This window comes from Wasmannia auropunctata, unplaced genomic scaffold, assembly GCF_000956235.1.
Source record: "Wasmannia auropunctata unplaced genomic scaffold, wasmannia.A_1.0 LD335736.1, whole genome shotgun sequence".
Classification (NCBI taxonomy): domain Eukaryota; kingdom Metazoa; phylum Arthropoda; class Insecta; order Hymenoptera; family Formicidae; genus Wasmannia; species Wasmannia auropunctata.
In genome coordinates this window covers 297,372-313,268 of record NW_012027154.1, presented here as the reverse complement: position 1 = coordinate 313,268, position 15,897 = coordinate 297,372, and the positions used below count along the sequence as shown (strand labels likewise).

The 15,897-nt window shown below is 42.1% G+C and overlaps 5 protein-coding genes across 6 annotated transcripts; 2 read left to right on the top strand and 3 right to left on the bottom strand.

The window, feature by feature from the left end:
- The first annotated feature begins 26 nt into the window (after positions 1-26).
- LOC105456239 (actin-related protein 10) lies at positions 27-2,004 on the top strand. The gene is made up of 5 exons (XM_011700142.1): positions 27-341; positions 429-581; positions 685-969; positions 1,050-1,329; positions 1,441-2,004. The coding sequence occupies exons 1-5, from the start codon at positions 262-264 to the stop codon at positions 1,771-1,773; spliced, it is 1,131 nt and encodes a 376-aa protein (XP_011698444.1). The 5' UTR covers positions 27-261; the 3' UTR covers positions 1,774-2,004.
- LOC105456240 (eukaryotic translation initiation factor 3 subunit F) lies at positions 2,001-4,233 on the bottom strand. Its single transcript, XM_011700143.1, has 5 exons — positions 4,009-4,233; positions 3,728-3,897; positions 3,461-3,643; positions 2,351-2,572; positions 2,001-2,254 (listed from the first exon to the last, which is right to left on the bottom strand). Exons 1-5 carry the CDS (start codon positions 4,115-4,117, stop codon positions 2,081-2,083), a joined length of 858 nt encoding a protein of 285 aa, XP_011698445.1. The 5' UTR covers positions 4,118-4,233; the 3' UTR covers positions 2,001-2,080.
- Positions 4,234-4,329: 96 nt separating this feature from the next.
- LOC105456238 (ATP-binding cassette sub-family B member 10, mitochondrial-like) lies at positions 4,330-8,877 on the top strand. Its single transcript, XM_011700141.1, has 4 exons — positions 4,330-4,719; positions 5,122-6,312; positions 6,422-7,530; positions 7,616-8,877. Exons 2-4 carry the CDS (start codon positions 5,715-5,717, stop codon positions 7,874-7,876), a joined length of 1,968 nt encoding a protein of 655 aa, XP_011698443.1. The 5' UTR covers positions 4,330-4,719; positions 5,122-5,714; the 3' UTR covers positions 7,877-8,877.
- Positions 8,878-9,732: 855 nt separating this feature from the next.
- On the bottom strand, positions 9,733-12,401 carry LOC105456237 (putative GPI-anchored protein PB15E9.01c). The gene has a single exon (XM_011700140.1). It carries the CDS (start codon positions 12,124-12,126, stop codon positions 9,811-9,813), a length of 2,316 nt encoding a protein of 771 aa, XP_011698442.1. The 5' UTR covers positions 12,127-12,401; the 3' UTR covers positions 9,733-9,810.
- Positions 12,402-13,343: 942 nt separating this feature from the next.
- Positions 13,344-15,632, bottom strand: LOC105456236 (calcineurin subunit B type 2). Of its 2 annotated transcripts, XM_011700139.1 has the most exons (6): positions 15,486-15,632; positions 15,263-15,302; positions 14,787-14,998; positions 14,482-14,691; positions 14,306-14,396; positions 13,344-13,944 (listed from the first exon to the last, which is right to left on the bottom strand). In XM_011700139.1, exons 1-5 carry the CDS (start codon positions 15,486-15,488, stop codon positions 14,349-14,351), a joined length of 513 nt encoding a protein of 170 aa, XP_011698441.1. In that variant the 5' UTR covers positions 15,489-15,632; the 3' UTR covers positions 13,344-13,944; positions 14,306-14,348. The 2 variants fall into 2 exon arrangements, with proteins under 2 accessions (XP_011698441.1, XP_011698440.1); XM_011700138.1 differs by having other exon boundaries at positions 13,344-14,396.
- Between the last annotated feature and the right edge of the window lie 265 nt (positions 15,633-15,897).

The following is a 15,897-nucleotide window of genomic DNA, read 5'->3' as shown; positions in this document are numbered from 1 at the left end:
CTCGTGTCACTTTTCAACAATGTATTATTGTCTTTCTCTTTATCTAGCGAGAAAGGCGTATCCAGGCTGAGTTTCAGAACACAGATTGATGAGATTGAATGTCAGATGATTTAATGAACGCCCGCCGAGCGTATTCGTGTGATTCTCTCCATCTCTCTACTCCGATTTTTTCAGCTGCTTACCTGTCAAACGACTCTTGTACATTAATCGATTACATTAGTCAAAAATACGAGAAACGTACGGACAAATAAAATAAAGAAAATGCTTCGCGGATACGAGGGCGTGAGGTATATCTCGGACAAGCAAATGGTGGTGTTTGACATTGGTAGCGCGTACACAAAGTGAGTATTGCACAGAAACGAAATTTTCCCGGCCCTCATTTTCAGTTTGATATAATTATATGTTAAATACGTTTGTACGACAACAAGGTTCGGCTACGCGGGAGAAATGTCACCACGTGGTATTATTCGAACCGAAGTGCGATGCTCGGAGTCGAAGAAGATACGCAGGATCGTTGATTACAAGGACGTCGAGGATCTGTATCAACTGCTCGTGGACTTTTTCCATCTATTATTTTTTAAGTAAGACTGCAAGTTTCTGCATTTTATTTTATTTTTTTTACATTTTTGTCTTACCATGTATCCTGGAATTTCTATCTAAAGCAACTCGTGTGGTGCACTGCAGGTACGTTGTGATAAGCCCGAAAGATGCGAGGATATTGCTTCTGGAGTCCCCGCTGGCGGTGGCGTCGTTCAGAGACACCCTCGCGAAAGTAATGTTCAGGCACTTCGAAGTCGGCTCTGTACTGTTTCTGCCGAGCCACCTGGCCACAATCAGCACTCTCGGCATTGACACAGCTTTGGTGTTGGACGTCGGATATCGAGAAGCGACTCTAATTCCGATCTTCGAGGGAATACCGGTCCTTAAAGCCTGGCAAGCGTTGCCCTTGGGCGGACAGATTGTACACGAGTGAGTCGCGCTTTTCCTTCTTTGGGGTTTTTTTTTTTTTTACTCAATAGACACTTGCAACTCTACTCTTCTCATTGTAGGAATTTAAGAAAATACTTTCGAGACACAGCAAGCAATCTAGATTTGTCAGAAAGGATGGTGGAAGACATCAAAGTAAGAATGTGTTTCGTAACCACGCTGGAAAGATCTGCGAAGCTGGGAACTAAAGATGCGCCGCCTCCACCTCCCGACGTCACGTATCCAGGCGTTAGAAGAATCTTAATACCTGGAGAAATTAGAGAAAAGGCATTTGAGATGCTGTGGGAAAGGGATAACGATAATCTGTCTTTGCCCACCATGATACTCGACGCTATCGTTAAGGTAAAGCCAGTTTTTACTGTAATTCTGCCGTAAAATAGAATTTATAAGTAATATAAGTTTCTTATGTAACAAAACACAAGTTTCTAAATGTTGAATTGTTCAATTTTACAGTGCCCGTTGGATATGAGGCGGGTGTTGGCTGAAAATATAATACTCGTCGGCGGAACAACTATGACGAAAGGCTTCGCGAGTCGTCTGAAGACGGAATTGTTGGCCTTAGTCAAGAGCGATCTGTACAAAACTAAATTAAAAGTGGAATCATTCAAATTCCATACGGCGCCTAGTAAACCGAATTACACAGTATGGCTGGGCGGTGCTATTTTTGGCACGACAGATTTGCCATTGCGATGTCTGACAAAAGAAGTGTACTTAAAAACAAACCGAGTCCCCGATTGGTCTAATCTCATAGATAATCAGAAGGATGAAACTTCTTACGAAATATGAATAAGTAAACGAGTAAGATCGTAAGGATTTAACAGAGTAATCTATAGAAAAGCAAGTAAATAATTGTATTTATTACATTATTATAGTTGTGATTTATAAAATGCATATTGTACATATTGTATAATTTAATTATGCACTTTTTCTACTTCATTATAATTGCAATTTCACAAAATAAATACTGTATTTTAATCCCAATTGATGGCTGATGGTATTAACAGTAATCAAAATATATCAGGAGCGGACTATTGTCATTGATTTTTCTTCTGCACTATGTATTTATACATCGTGAAGGATCAAATGCTCTTGATCATAGAGTTGTAAGCAGGGTAAGTTTCTCGTTGAGCTGCAACTGCGTTTTTATCAACTGAGATAACGCAACGACCATCAGGAGATCCTTAACGTTACTATTAAACATTTCGTCGAATTGATCGCTCGTCATTTTCGGCACGGAATGTACCATATCCAAAAGGGCTCTGCCTACCTGAAATGGCAGAACAATCGTGTGTATTGGCTAAATGATAGCAAGCGTTTTTACAAGAAAAAAAGAAAAAAATGTTTCAAACTTGTCTGTACTTACTTGATTATCTGGTAATTGTTTCCCCGCGAGAACATCATCAACGTATGCCAGTACTTGTTCCAACATTAAAGAAAGCTTGGAGCAAGCCTCTGCGACTTGCGCAAGATCCATCATGGGTTCTATCCCTCCAGTAGACTTCATGCCGGAAGCTTGTATGTGAGACGGCAGTTGAGTCTTTGAACATAGCTGCAGTCCTACCACTTCTGGCTCGTAGCATGTAATCTGTATAAAAAGATTTAATAATATTAAACCTTAGGTACACCCGATTGGGTCATTCGTGTCGGCTGTCAATTAATTGTAACATTTTATGTACAATTTTACGAATATTTTCTAAAGATGTTAAAGTATAAATTATAATTTCTGTATAAATGATGAAAATTGATTTAAACATGAATGACTCGTTATGTAGAAATAAATAAAGAACTGGGACATCATTGTGTGTACTAAAAGTTAAAGACAATATCTATGGGTGCTTTTCATTTAGCGACAAGTCGACATAAGCATCGTTCTGTCTTTCTCCAATATTTAATGACAGCAAAGACAGAATGATACTTGTGTTGATTTGTATCGCTAAATGGAAGGCATCCATAGATTGTCTTTAACTTTTAGCACGCACAATGATTTTCTAGTTCTTTATTTATTATTACATAACGAATCGTTCATGTTTAAATCAATTTTCATCAAAAGAAGGAAGATACTCTATGTAAAGATAATAAGACTTTAGAAACTTTTCAGCAGACACAGGAATCACATTCTATCTTAATTTTTCTTCACTGAATGTTGGACAATAATTTGTCTCTTGTTGAAAAGTTGTGTCAATATTTAGTATGTATTAAAGCGCTAGTGCTGAATATTGACAGACTTTCAGCACTAGATAATAATTAACTATTGACACAGTCACATTTTATGTAGTATTCTCTGTTTCCATTATTTGGGATAATGCGTGACTTTGTGTGAAAACTTGTAGTCGATGAGTCCTGGGTTCAAATTCTAATCCCACACACACGAATGATAATCCATTTTGGCAATCCACATTTCATTTTAAAAACTTTCTTTGTGTTCTACGATACAAATTGCAAATATCCCAACTAAATTAGCAGTCTAACAAACCTGAACTTTAACCGGAGTGAACATAGAACCCTGCTTGCCATTAGGTACGCCCAACGGGACGCAAACATAAGCCTTGATCGCCATTCTCGTCGTATTCGCCAACGTAGTATCGACCGTCAAATGCACCGGATTATTGCATTCTCGCACGTAATATTCGTGGATGACGGACGAATGTGTGGTGACCTGAGAAACGTTCCGTTTAGTTGCCACGCTACCGCGAGAAGGAACATACATTAAGAGGGCTAAAGTTAAATGCTGAGTTACAACCTCGTTGCCGGTGGCCCACCAACCGACGATATTCTCTTGCGCGTTGACCCGATGATTTAGGTCGTACAGGTCCATTCCATACGTGAGATCGGCTTCCACCTGGCTCTCGGATTCCTTGTGCGGCACGCAGAAGCAGTTGGTCACCTCGACGATCCCCTTTTCCACGGTACCTGAAATCATGAGTGACATGACGAATGACGCGTCGGCGAGACACCACGTGTCTCCGCCTTCGGCCAGATGCGGACGGTAGGGGACGAGCTGTCACTCATCAAGGTGCTCACCTAGCAAGGTGCCGATAACGCGCAACGATTCCGCTTTTCGTCGTTCGTACGCATCCACGATTTGGAACAAAACCACGGGATGCACTTTGACAGTGAGGTTAAGCGCCATGTTTACGGCACGGGAGGATCGGCGGAAGGGAAAGAACACGTCCCGCAGCCCGCAGCGTGAAGGGTGAAGGCTGCTCGCTGTCGTCGCGTTCCCGGCAATCGATACCAAAGAGGTTATAATCGATACTTCCACATGTTCGCGCCTATCGAGCGAAGAAAGAAACTAGCGAAACGGAGTTTTAAGGCGCATTCACAAATTAGGAGGCGAGTCATGTTACTAGAACTGGAAAGTGAGGAAATGTCGCGAAAAGAGGGCGAGAAATAAAAATTATTACGAAATTACCGTTCCTCATATGATAATATTTTATTTAATGGAGCACTTCTGAATGTCTCGTGCAACATTTGAAAAATACATATTATATTTGTAAATTTGATTACAAAACATTGACTATACAAAAACTGCCATCAATTTAAGAATCTATCCCAAAGTAACACACGATTGTCACGAAAAGATCAAGATGATGTCACTTTGATTAAGATTTCACGAAATTTTTCGTCAAAATTCAGTCAAGATGACATCATCTTGACCTTCTTGTGACAATCGTTTTACTTGGGATAGAATGATACATATATCGTTATATACAAATAAATATATATTATTTGGTAAGTAATTAATTCTAGATTTCTACCAAATATTTCAATTAATTTATTAATTAGTAATTAATTTAATTGACAATTAAAATTACTTACAGCAAAATTTCTATTATAAAATTTCCTGTCTCTTATAATCTTTAATACTATAAGGTATTAAAAAATAAAAAATTTATTATTTTATATTATAAAATGTAATATATATATATATTTATATTATATATTACATAAAATTAATATAAGAATTATGTGTTATATAATAATTATTAATTATTATATATATCATGTTTGTGTTAATGTTAAAGAAACACGGATTAAATTAATTAGAATTGATTTGAAGTCGTCCCTATAATGTACTATTTTTATTTATTAGTTTGGAATATAGAAATATGAACTCATTATAATTAAAATTAGGTGGTTGAAACTGTTGAAAAAAGTCAGTATTCTTTTTGGCTACAAAAAATAAAAAAATAAGATCAAAACAGATGTCAATGGTGAAAAGTTCCTAGAGTCAACAAATCAGATTTGATCGTCGTTCGAATTCAACACTTCCTGAATAAATTAATAATAATCGTGAAAGCATGGCAATATAATAAGATACAAGTAATTCTACAAAAAAAAGAAGATATGCAGAAGTTTATTTTACAATTTTGACAATTTGTTCCCTGGTGACGGTAAAAGAGAAGATTCGAAGAGATCTCGTGATCCGGAACATGATTCCACGATGAGTCTCTCTTGCTTAATCATCACGTACGAAAGGGGTACAGCTATTAAAAACAGTTATTGCAATCCCATCAGCTGACAAAATAATCGAAAGTCGAACTTGATATCGTTGAACAATCTCGTGCTATAGAAGTACCTACAGCCGCAATATCCCAATGAAATCTCGACACTGTTGCTTAGGTTAGCTTTGGATTTCGAAAGCCGACCCCTGCAAGATCGCGCCTGTCTCATTATTCACCTAATTCTCGCATGTCGCACATCGTGACAATCGGACCGCGTGTAACATGACGATTCTCTGGAAGATACTGACTAATCCCGGTGTCCTACGAAAACCGGGATACTGCGGGGTCGGCGTGTCGCAGAAGTACCTGCTCGGCTCGTGCCTGACGAGGCAGGCCCACGTCCGATTCTCGCGGAGGGGCCGCGTGTTCGTCGGGCTGCGACACCACACGACCAACGCCGTCCGGTCCGACGCGTCCGTGCCGGTGGTGCGCGCGATCCGGGCGAAGGGACGCTCGGAGCTGAGGACCCTGATCCTACTGGCCGCACCCGAGAAGTGGACCCTGATGAAGGCCGTCGCCCTGCTGCTCGTGTCGTCCAGCGTAACGATGGCGGTCCCGTTCTGCTTTGGCAAAGTGATAGATGTTGTCAATACCGTGGAAAAGACGGACATGAAAGAGAACCTCAATCGGCTAACGCTTGCTCTGTTTGTAGTATTTCTCATAGGCGGCGTCAGCAACTTCGGCAGAGTTTACCTAATGTCGACGGCGGGACACCGGATCACGCAGTCCCTCAGGAAGCAGGCGTACGCCGCTATCCTCCAGCAGGAGACGGCGATGTTTGACAGAGAGAGTACGGGAGAGCTGGTCGGGAGACTGAGCGGTACGTTTTATGCCCTTTGGACGGATGTAGCATGTTGAAGTCTTTTAATATAGCGAAGTAATTTGCCTATCCATTTAAATTCATTTCAAATCTTTGAACTTCATTTCAGGAGATACGCAACTTATTAGCTCCGCTGTCACGTCCAACGTATCAGACGGCCTGCGCTCCGCCATCATGGCCGTTGCAGGAGTGTCCATGATGTTCTACGTGTCGCCGTCGCTGGCTTTACTCGGCTTAGCTATCGTGCCACCGGTCGCGTTTGTCGCCGTTATTTGGGGACGCGTCTTGAAGAGAGTCTCCAAGGATCTGCAGAGCAGCTTCGCGGTGGTAAACACGACCGCGGAGGAGAGAATCAGCAATATAAGAACTGTCAAGGCGTTCGCGCAGGAGAGGCGCGAGATCGACAGATACAGCGCTAAGCTGCAGGACGTTCTCAAGCTGTGCTACAAGGAGAGTTTGTACAGGGGAATGTTCTTCGGTTTGACCGGTCTCTCTGGAAACGCTGTTGCTCTCTCGGTCCTTTACAACGGAGTGTTTATGGTATCAACCGGCGATATAACGATTGGAAGCTTAAGCGCCTTTCTACTGTACGCCGGCTACGTGGGCATATCCCTCAATGGACTGTCGAAGGCGTACAGCGAGTTAAATAAGGCTCTAGGCGCGAACGCTCGTCTGTTCGAGTTAATCGACCGACAGCCGCTCATTCCCATTCAGGGCGGGCAAATTTTAGGGAAGGAACTGTCGGGCGACGTGACGTTCCGGAACGTCTTCTTCGCGTATCCGACGCGAGAAAAGATGTCCGTGTTGAAGGGCTTCGATTTAAACATAGAGAGATGTTCCGTGACGGCTATCGTCGGCTCCTCGGGTTCCGGTAAATCCACCGTGGCGTCACTTCTACTGAGACTGTACGACCCTACCAAAGGGTCGATACTCTTGGATAATCACGATCTCCGTCTGCTCGATCCCATGTGGGTGAAGTCCCAGATCAGCATTGTGTCCCAAGAACCAATTCTCTTCAGCGGCTCGATAAAGGACAACATATTGTACGGAATGGAATCTGCGACGGATTCCGATGTGGAGGTAGCCGCGAGACAGGCGCACGTGTGGCAGTTTGCGGAAAAAATGACCGACGGATTAGATACAGTAGTCGGGGAGAGGGGTATCGCCCTCAGTGGCGGACAACGTCAAAGAGTCGCCATTGCCAGGGCACTAATAAAGGTAAAAAAACGTTACCTACATACATTCGCGGTTAACAAGATAACTTAGCGGGATATAAAATACGTTATTTCTTTTTCTTTTCTAGAAACCAAAAATTCTAATACTGGACGAAGCGACCAGTGCCTTAGATGCAGAAAGTGAATATTTTGTTCAGGAGGCTTTGGAACGGGCTATCCGCGGGAGGACGGTGATAACGATCGCCCACAGGCTTAGTACAATAAAGAACGCCGATAAGATCGTGGTACTCGACGGAGGACAAGTGGCGGAAACCGGCACTTACACCGAGCTAATGAATCTTGAGCACGGCCTTTTCAAAAAATTGGTGAAACATCAAACGTTCGCATAAATGTACAGAAATCGCTGAACAGCTGAATACGTTATAACACTCTGTTTATGGTCTATCAATGTATTATATGTATATACTACATATGTGTATAATTTATTAACTTTTAAATATTCTAAATTAAAAAATCCATACAATATTGGCGTATTTCTTTGCGGGAATATATCGATATCTGATTGGAATAAAAAAACAACAGAAGAGTGCAATATTATATCTAGTGTGCCGTATGTTATAGCTTTATTGTTGAATGTTATAGAAAGACACGTGACATATCATTCGCGAAAATAGTTTTGCGTAGACGGCGAGGTATAATTATTATACATTGTGACGGCGATACAACACCCTCCGATCGCTCTCATACCTGTTATTTTCCCATTTCCTTTTAAATATTTTTTTAATAAGGTAATCAGGTACATACACACTACGAATAAAAGATAGAGAATTGACAATCTCATATTTTATATATTTTTTTATAAAATAATATACAGCTATTTTTTTAGATATCCACATTCGTATATTATGTGTTATTAATCTATATTAATTCTTAAATTAATATCCCATTCCTACAATATTCTAATAACCGTTTTCAGTAGAACCGTATCGAATCCGCTCGAGAACATTTTGTGCAATTACATAGAACTGTAAGCGATTCGATATAATGCTAACGGGACCTAATTTGTGAATTTTAATAGCGTCAATTTATCGGTTTTTCAATGGGCCGCTTTAAGGTTTTCGTTCAGATTTATTGTAATTATATATATATATATATATAGCTTGACTTTGAACCACATTCTGTATTTGCCAAGAACATAGGAAACGGAAGGAACCAGAATGCTAGTGTCTGATCACAAAGAGCTGGCCGTAAGCTCACAGAACATAGCTTGCTCTACTAGAGAGTCTTTTTCTCTTTTTATTTCATATATACCAAATACGTGTAAAAAAAAAGAAATTCGCCTACTAATGATAACAGAAATCGTGAAATAAAATACTAATTATAAACAATACATTCGAAACAATCGATCTCGAGTTAGTTTTTAGCAGCTTTAGTAAACAGCTCGAAATAACCATTGTCTTGGTGTCTTAAAATATGTTGTATATGCTATATACTGTAAAAAGTTGTGTAAGGAACGTGTGTGTGTGTTGTGTATGGTGTGTATGGTATGTGTGTGTGCATGTGTGAGATTGATCTCGAATATATTCTCGGAATTGGTTCCTTTGGCATTATGAGTTTCCAGATTTGATCAAAACTTAGTATAAGGCTGTGATTACAAATGAAACCGTTTCACTCACCCCGGAATTGTGAAATACTGTATAGTAAGTCTGTACCGTACATCATACATTGTTATTTAAAAATTCATTTGTTAGGTATACTTGTCCAATATGTAATGTACATAATAGTTATAGGCACAACCTTATTCTAAGCAGATATATCCGTGGTATTTGTATAAATCCGTATTGAAATGTTTACCAAATCTGACTTCTATACAAGCGGTTTCGCAGTATTACAATCCTTTTAGGAGTAGGCAGTGTTCTTTTTCCCTCCAAGAGTTATAGAAAATTCATTTCGATTTAGATCTCTTTGTAAGTAAATATCAGAGCTTATTCAGTCTAACGATAATTCCGAAATAAATAAAGCAGCAATTAATATTTAAGTTAAGATGTCAAGAATTTCGCTGAGCATTATCCTAACGTTTGCTCACATTTAAATTTTCATGATTTTATATTTTGCCGATTTATGGAGATATATATATATATATATATATATATATATATATATGTATATATAAATATATAGATATCTCACAAGCACGTCGCAAGCATCATGTTTATGCGCAAAGATATTTACGAGTTGGTTCATATTCCGACATCTATCTTAAGAATAGATATCAAATGTTAAACAAAGGGAAGGAGAAACATGCCAGTTAGATAAGTCAAGATTAACTTTTCGACAGCTCCTCCATTGTTTCCTGCTCCATAGGTTCGTCCTGTTGAAGTGTCGATAATGACTCCTCCTCGTTGACTCCCATCGTTAACTCCATCGATTCCCTTCTACACGCTATACTCTCTATTACAGAAGATTGGTTCCCTTTTATCGTAACGCATGCCGCTGCCTTATTGCCTTGTGAATTTGCTAAACTGTCGTCTTGTTGAACGCCCGTTAACTTATCGTCCTTCGGAGATCGACAACTGACATTATCGGCGTCCTCCGCCGTTTCGACAGCGGCAGGTGAGACGGGATCGAGTTTTTCAATTACAGCCACTGCCTCCTTGGACTTCTCTACGATGCTCATTGGATCCGACACCATCGACTCGACAAGGGCAATCTTGTCGTTGGAAATTTCCATAATGTTCAGATTGTCGTCGTTGAACTCGGGCGCCTCCTGCGCTTCTTGTCCGTTAGTGTTGGAAGATGCTACTGTAGGAATGGCTTCTAAAACTTTACTACCCGCCGCATCTTCCATGCTCTCCGTTTTTGGACTCACAAGTTGATCGCGTGCGAAACAATCTGTGGAAGAAACCGCCGCGGGCGACGCCTCCTTAGAGTGTAGCGCCTCGGATTTTTCCATTTTGTATAACGCTTCGCTGCTGGACACGATGACTGCGCTCACGCATTCGTCGGCTATAACCGTGCTCTCTTTTTCCACGGACTGCGACTCGACGAATGCCGTCGCATTCGCGCTCTGGCCGCTCGCGGAACGTAGGTTTTCCTCGTCTATGTCCTCGAGGATCGACGCCCCCTCGTCCTCCGGTTTATCGGGAGCTCTTTCCTCGGCAATACCTCCACCATGGTCCTCCGCGTCGGATCTCATCTCGATGTCCGTCTGCAACAGGTTCTCAGTTAATCTACTTTCATCGCGAGACATCTCGTTAGGGTCTATACACTCGGGACTCGATCTGGTCAGGGTCGTGTCTTCGTTTTTCATGGGCTGCCCAATTTCCTCCTCCGCGCTGCCCAACGGATCCGTCGCCTTTTCGTTGGGCTTGTCCACGCACTTGTTATCGTCGGATTCGAAGCGTTTCGCCTGGAAGGCGGCTTGCAGCTTCCGCGTAGTGTCCGTCGTCAATGGTATCACCGTCGCTACTACAGTCACCGTCGTCGTCGCCGCCGCCGCTGCCGATGTCGTCGATGATGCTGTCGTTGTCGTCGTTGTCGCTGTAGCAACAGCAGCAGCAGCAGCCGTCGTCGTGGTCGTCGCCGTGGACGTCGTGGTATTCGCTGTCGCCGCAGTGTCAATCCCCTCGTTCTCCATGTCCAAATTGGGTTGAGAATTGGTGTCCTCGTTCATGATCGCCACCGCTATATCGGCGCCCGGGACCATCGAGTCGTCGGAGACAGTTCCGACCGCCGGTAGGGTCTGCACCACCGGGACGGCGGTCGCTATGGCCTCTGGCACCGGTCCGTGCGGCTGCAAATTCAAATTCGATATGGTGGAAAAATCTGAAACAGCGGTGATGTAATTGGACGCCGCGATATCCGTTCTGGAGGCAGCCTGTTCGAGCTTCTCCCGCACTGTCTCGTCCGCAAACAGATTCTTGGCCAGCGCGGAGTCAGCGGTCGGTATGACGCCGCCGTGCAAGAGCGGCGGCTCGTTCTCGACGGTGTGTACGCTAATTGTGACGGTGGAGCTGCAGTCGTTCTCCCAGTCCATCTCAACGTCCTGCGAGGTCGGCTGCGCCGGTGGCTGCGTCGTTTGCGACGGCTGCGAGGAAGGCTGCGACGACGGCTGCGACGACGGCGACGGCGGTGGCGGTTGCTGCTGCGTAACGGAGGCTGCGTCCTCCTCGACGGACCCGTTGACCATACCGTCGCCGGTCTCGCCGCGTCTGGTTATGGGTCCGGGCTCGCGCGTCGACACCACCAGGATGTTCTTCTCGATGGCGCGCATGAACTTGTCCACGCGATTGTACTCCTTGCGCGGCGCCGTCAGCAGCTCGCATATCCGCTGGACGGTGAACGGCGCGTTCGCGAACGACTCCAGCCTCTCGAGCAGGTTGCTCTTCATGGTGTCGTAATTAAAGTGCTCGACGTTGGGACAGGGCGCGAGCTCCAGCGTGGGGCAACTCTCGTAGAAGTCCGTCATCACGCGGGTGAGCTTCTCCCGCACGAGGGTCTTGATCAGCGGCCACTGGTACACGGGATCGCCGGTCTTGGCGACCCAGCACAGGTAGTCCTCCAGCTCCTGCGGGATCACCGACGGTCGCATCTTCTGGAACTCGTCGAGCGCCTGCAACACTTCCTCCAGATTTTCCATCTTCGCCGCCGCCGCCGACAACCACCACCGACGTGTCTTCTGCGTTTTCTCTCAATTATCCCGATTGTCTGTCAACGAGATGCGCCGCGTAAAAATCCGAAAAATCTCAAGGAGAGAACACTCCGCGCGAGGGAAACAACCAAAAATGTAAACTAGCAAACACACACCGGCCACAAAACAGCAACAATGAGAGCGCGGCGAAGAGGAGGGAGAAACGGCAGGTCTACCAATCGAGGAGGGAGAAACGGCAGGGCTGCCAACCAATGCGCCTCGCGAACCCCTCCGAGCGCGAGTCTTGAAGGTTAGGTTGTTCTTTCCGGTATTATTTAATATAAATTCCGGTATGTTATTTAACAAATGTAGCATTTTTTTTTTAGGAAAAGAATTTGAGAAAAAAGTTTCTATTATTTCAAAAAAAATCGACATTAAGGTTTATCCATACGGACATGTATAATCGCAGAAAATAAATCGAACCACGTAATACGAGGCAAGAATTTTTTATGTAAACGTTTATTTCTTTTGCGTATATTAACAATAATGTAGACTTATCTGGATGTGCCATTTTAATATTAGTTGCCTCTAAAACGCAAAAAGAATTTACGCATCGTGTATTTAGCTGAATTTGTCCAATTGGTTTGCGGTCCAGTGATCCTACTCCCAACTTCGTTCAACATGAAAACACTGACCATTCGGTCACGCAATCGCTGTAGCACGCTGTAGCCAATGTTCGCAATGTTCTCGACATCGATTTCCATTAATTTAACTCATTAAACTCTGAAATAAACCATAAAAAAGGAACAAAATAGAAATGTCGATGGAAGAGAAATTAACCGGTCTATTACTTTTTTGTTGCACAAAAAGAATACTGAATATGCTGCACACGTATACACGTACACGGAATACAGATTATTTATAGTAACAGCATAAATTAATGCGCTCTTAAACTTAAATCGCTGAAAATTAACTGTCTGTATTCTGCATGCGCATCGAAAAATGAAACATGTGGCACTTATAGTAGATTAATCTTAATATTATATATTTTCACAATTTTAAACTTTAATTAGACATATGATAAGACCATGTAACATGTAAGTATACATAGAAACAATTAACAATGATAAAATAAACTTATTTGTATTATAAATATCTTAATGTATCTGGCAATGATAAATTATATCTTTTTCTGACTAATCGTTTTTATGTAATAAATAAATATCTAAATAAATAAATAAATCGTACATTCGAAAAATTACAAATCGACAATCCAGTATATGTCAATATACAGTTTATACATGCACGTTCTATACACACGTAAAGGCTCTAACCAAGAGTAGAACTCGTAGCTCAATAAGCTTAGTACTTCTATTATAACTTCGCAAAATCCGCCTCGCTGTATCTTCCGAATGCACAATTTCGTGATCGTTTATTGTTAACATAATACATTTTTTTTTTTTAATAGAGTTGGCTTATCTAAATGTTCGTAACTTTTCTAAAATATTAATATATTAATACGTTTGAATATTAATATATTAAGATATTAGTCTACAATTAGTAAATATCTCGTAAGAGCTCGCTGAATGAAATCTTTAAAAAGATAATATTAGTAACAATTACTTCTCGAACAATGATGGAAATATGAATAGATTTTGTATGGCATGGTGATCGTATCAATAATGCGAGATTTGATTTTACTTTCGTGCTTGTCCATCGAGAATTAGTAAAAGGAACAAAGTGCATCTATATGTAATCTGAAAATTCCCTTTTTTTTTCGACAGGCGCTTGAGAAGACTGACTTTGCCGCAAATTTTCCAAGAAAGTCTGGAGAGAATCATGCGACATATTAAACTTAAGATGTCCAGTTAAAAGGTTGTTAATTACTTAAGATCACATAGCTGATCTTTATTTCCAACGGAACGCGCGCGATAACTTGATTCGTGTTCCGCAATATCTTTAACGACACCAAAATGACTGATATCACGTAGATGTAACATACGGTGTGCCGCACCGTTTTCTCAGTGTCTGGCGTACCATGAAAATTTTTCATTTGGATAGACTTGTAATGATCAAAGGCTTAAGAACAATAATCGTGTAAGTTCACTCTAAACAGATCTCTGTTATAGAACTATCCCATAAATCTGTTGTTAATAGATTATTAATTTATAGATTTCAATTAACATACCGCGTTTTGTAAATTAAAGAGTTTCTTTTTTCACTTTGGTCACTTAAACGTCAACTACCATCTTCTTATGAATATCTGTATTGCCAACAACCTGAAACAGAAGAAATAAAAAATTTACAGCTTGTGTTGCTTACGTTACGCAAGAGACACACACAGAAACACGTATTATAACTTACAGAACAAAATTCTTCGAAGCTAATCCTACCATCCTCATCTTTGTCGGCAAAGAGTATTGTTTTATCGACAATTTGCTGCAACTGTGTGTCCTTCAAGTTATTGCCTACCATCATTTTTAGCACTTGAAAAAGCTCTCCGTTGCTTATGTATCCGTCATTATCCATGTCGTAAATTCTAAATGCAAATCGCAATTTGCTCTCTTTGTCGCCCTGCAAGTTAGCATAATGCACATAATCATTTATGTGTATAAAATTTATAGATATATATATAGACACAATGATCTCTACGGAAAGAGGAGGGCTACCTTAACGCTGAACTGAGACACTCCGTGGATGAACTCTTTGAAATCCACCTCCCCATTGCCATCCGCGTCAAATATGTCAATGACGCGCTGCACCAGCGGGTTCTGCTGCAACTCCGGCAGGGACATGAACTCGTCGATGCTGAGCGCCCCGCTGTTATCCAAGTCTAGCTTCCGAAATCTTTTCCCCAATCTTCTGATCTCGTCCACGTCGACTGGAGAATAAACAGTCACATTTTACATTACCATGGAATATCACCGTCGGATGCCATGCAAGTTTGAAAATTTTTAACGTTAAAACGCTCGAATCTCTAACGATATCATATGTGAGTTATGTATTGTATGCAATGCGTTTCGTGTTGAAGACTACGAATATATATCTCCTAAGTGGATTATCTTGTTTGTCTGACGAAAAACAGATCAGGTTACTTCGAGATTACTTCCAGTAAAAGCCATTATAGGTATTTCCGACAACTTACAGTTCGAACAGAGTTCCATAGGCAGCGAACTTTCGTTACCCTGCAAGACAAAACGGTTTTTTTTTTAGGACATATCCGTGCGTGTGATTATATACCTCGTACAAATCGCTCCGAGAATCGTTTTCGCGGGACAGGTCGATTTGACACGCGGAAATGCGGGACGGTGTCGCGATCGTGGTGGGAATCGTGCCGACCCGCGTGTCCGCGCATTGCGCTCGATTACCATTTTGAACTAGCTTCGCGAATCTGTCGCAAAAGGTCCTCGGGAGACGGCAATATTTTCGTGCGGGCAGGCTCAGCGGAGCTGGAACACAGTCGCCGTAAAGGGGGGCTGCGACATCGTATCGACGTTTTGCCCGTTTTTCCCTTGCTAGTCTATTATCGTCCGTTGCGAACGGACGCTGCGGTTGGCCCGGTTTCGGCCGCTGGCCGTAGGCCGCGGAGTCGCGCCTCTATCGTCGATGTCTCGTCCGCGGCGGAGAGGATGCGATCGATGCCCGCCAATGCTGAAAATGTTAATTGTCGCAGGGAAAGATAATATCATTCCCGCGAAATGAGAGTGAGAATAAAATGGAACAGGAGCTGAACTATATAAGCAGTTTCAATCAATTTGTCTTTTTTTTTTATGTCGAAAT

Coding starts and splice junctions, on each gene's coding strand:
- LOC105456239 (XM_011700142.1), top strand. CDS start 262: ATGCTTCGCGGATACGAGGGCGTGAGGTATATCTCGGACAAGCAAATG. Junction 342..428: donor ATTGGTAGCGCGTACACAAA/GTGAGTATTGCA, acceptor TACGACAACAAG/GTTCGGCTACGCGGGAGAAA. Junction 970..1,049: donor GGCGGACAGATTGTACACGA/GTGAGTCGCGCT, acceptor TTCTCATTGTAG/GAATTTAAGAAAATACTTTC.
- LOC105456240 (XM_011700143.1), bottom strand. CDS start 4,117: ATGGCGCTTAACCTCACTGTCAAAGTGCATCCCGTGGTTTTGTTCCAA. Junction 3,898..4,008: donor CGTTATCGGCACCTTGCTAG/GTGAGCACCTTG, acceptor TCATGATTTCAG/GTACCGTGGAAAAGGGGATC. Junction 2,255..2,350: donor AACAATTACCAGATAATCAA/GTAAGTACAGAC, acceptor CTGCCATTTCAG/GTAGGCAGAGCCCTTTTGGA.
- LOC105456238 (XM_011700141.1), top strand. CDS start 5,715: ATGACGATTCTCTGGAAGATACTGACTAATCCCGGTGTCCTACGAAAA. Junction 6,313..6,421: donor GCTGGTCGGGAGACTGAGCG/GTACGTTTTATG, acceptor ACTTCATTTCAG/GAGATACGCAACTTATTAGC. Junction 7,531..7,615: donor TTGCCAGGGCACTAATAAAG/GTAAAAAAACGT, acceptor TTTCTTTTCTAG/AAACCAAAAATTCTAATACT.
- LOC105456237 (XM_011700140.1), bottom strand. CDS start 12,126: ATGGAAAATCTGGAGGAAGTGTTGCAGGCGCTCGACGAGTTCCAGAAG.
- LOC105456236 (XM_011700138.1), bottom strand. Junction 14,999..15,262: donor TATGGAACTCTGTTCGAACT/GTAAGTTGTCGG, acceptor TTTATTCTCCAG/TCGACGTGGACGAGATCAGA. Junction 14,397..14,481: donor GCTTCGAAGAATTTTGTTCT/GTAAGTTATAAT, acceptor CTTCTGTTTCAG/GTTGTTGGCAATACAGATAT.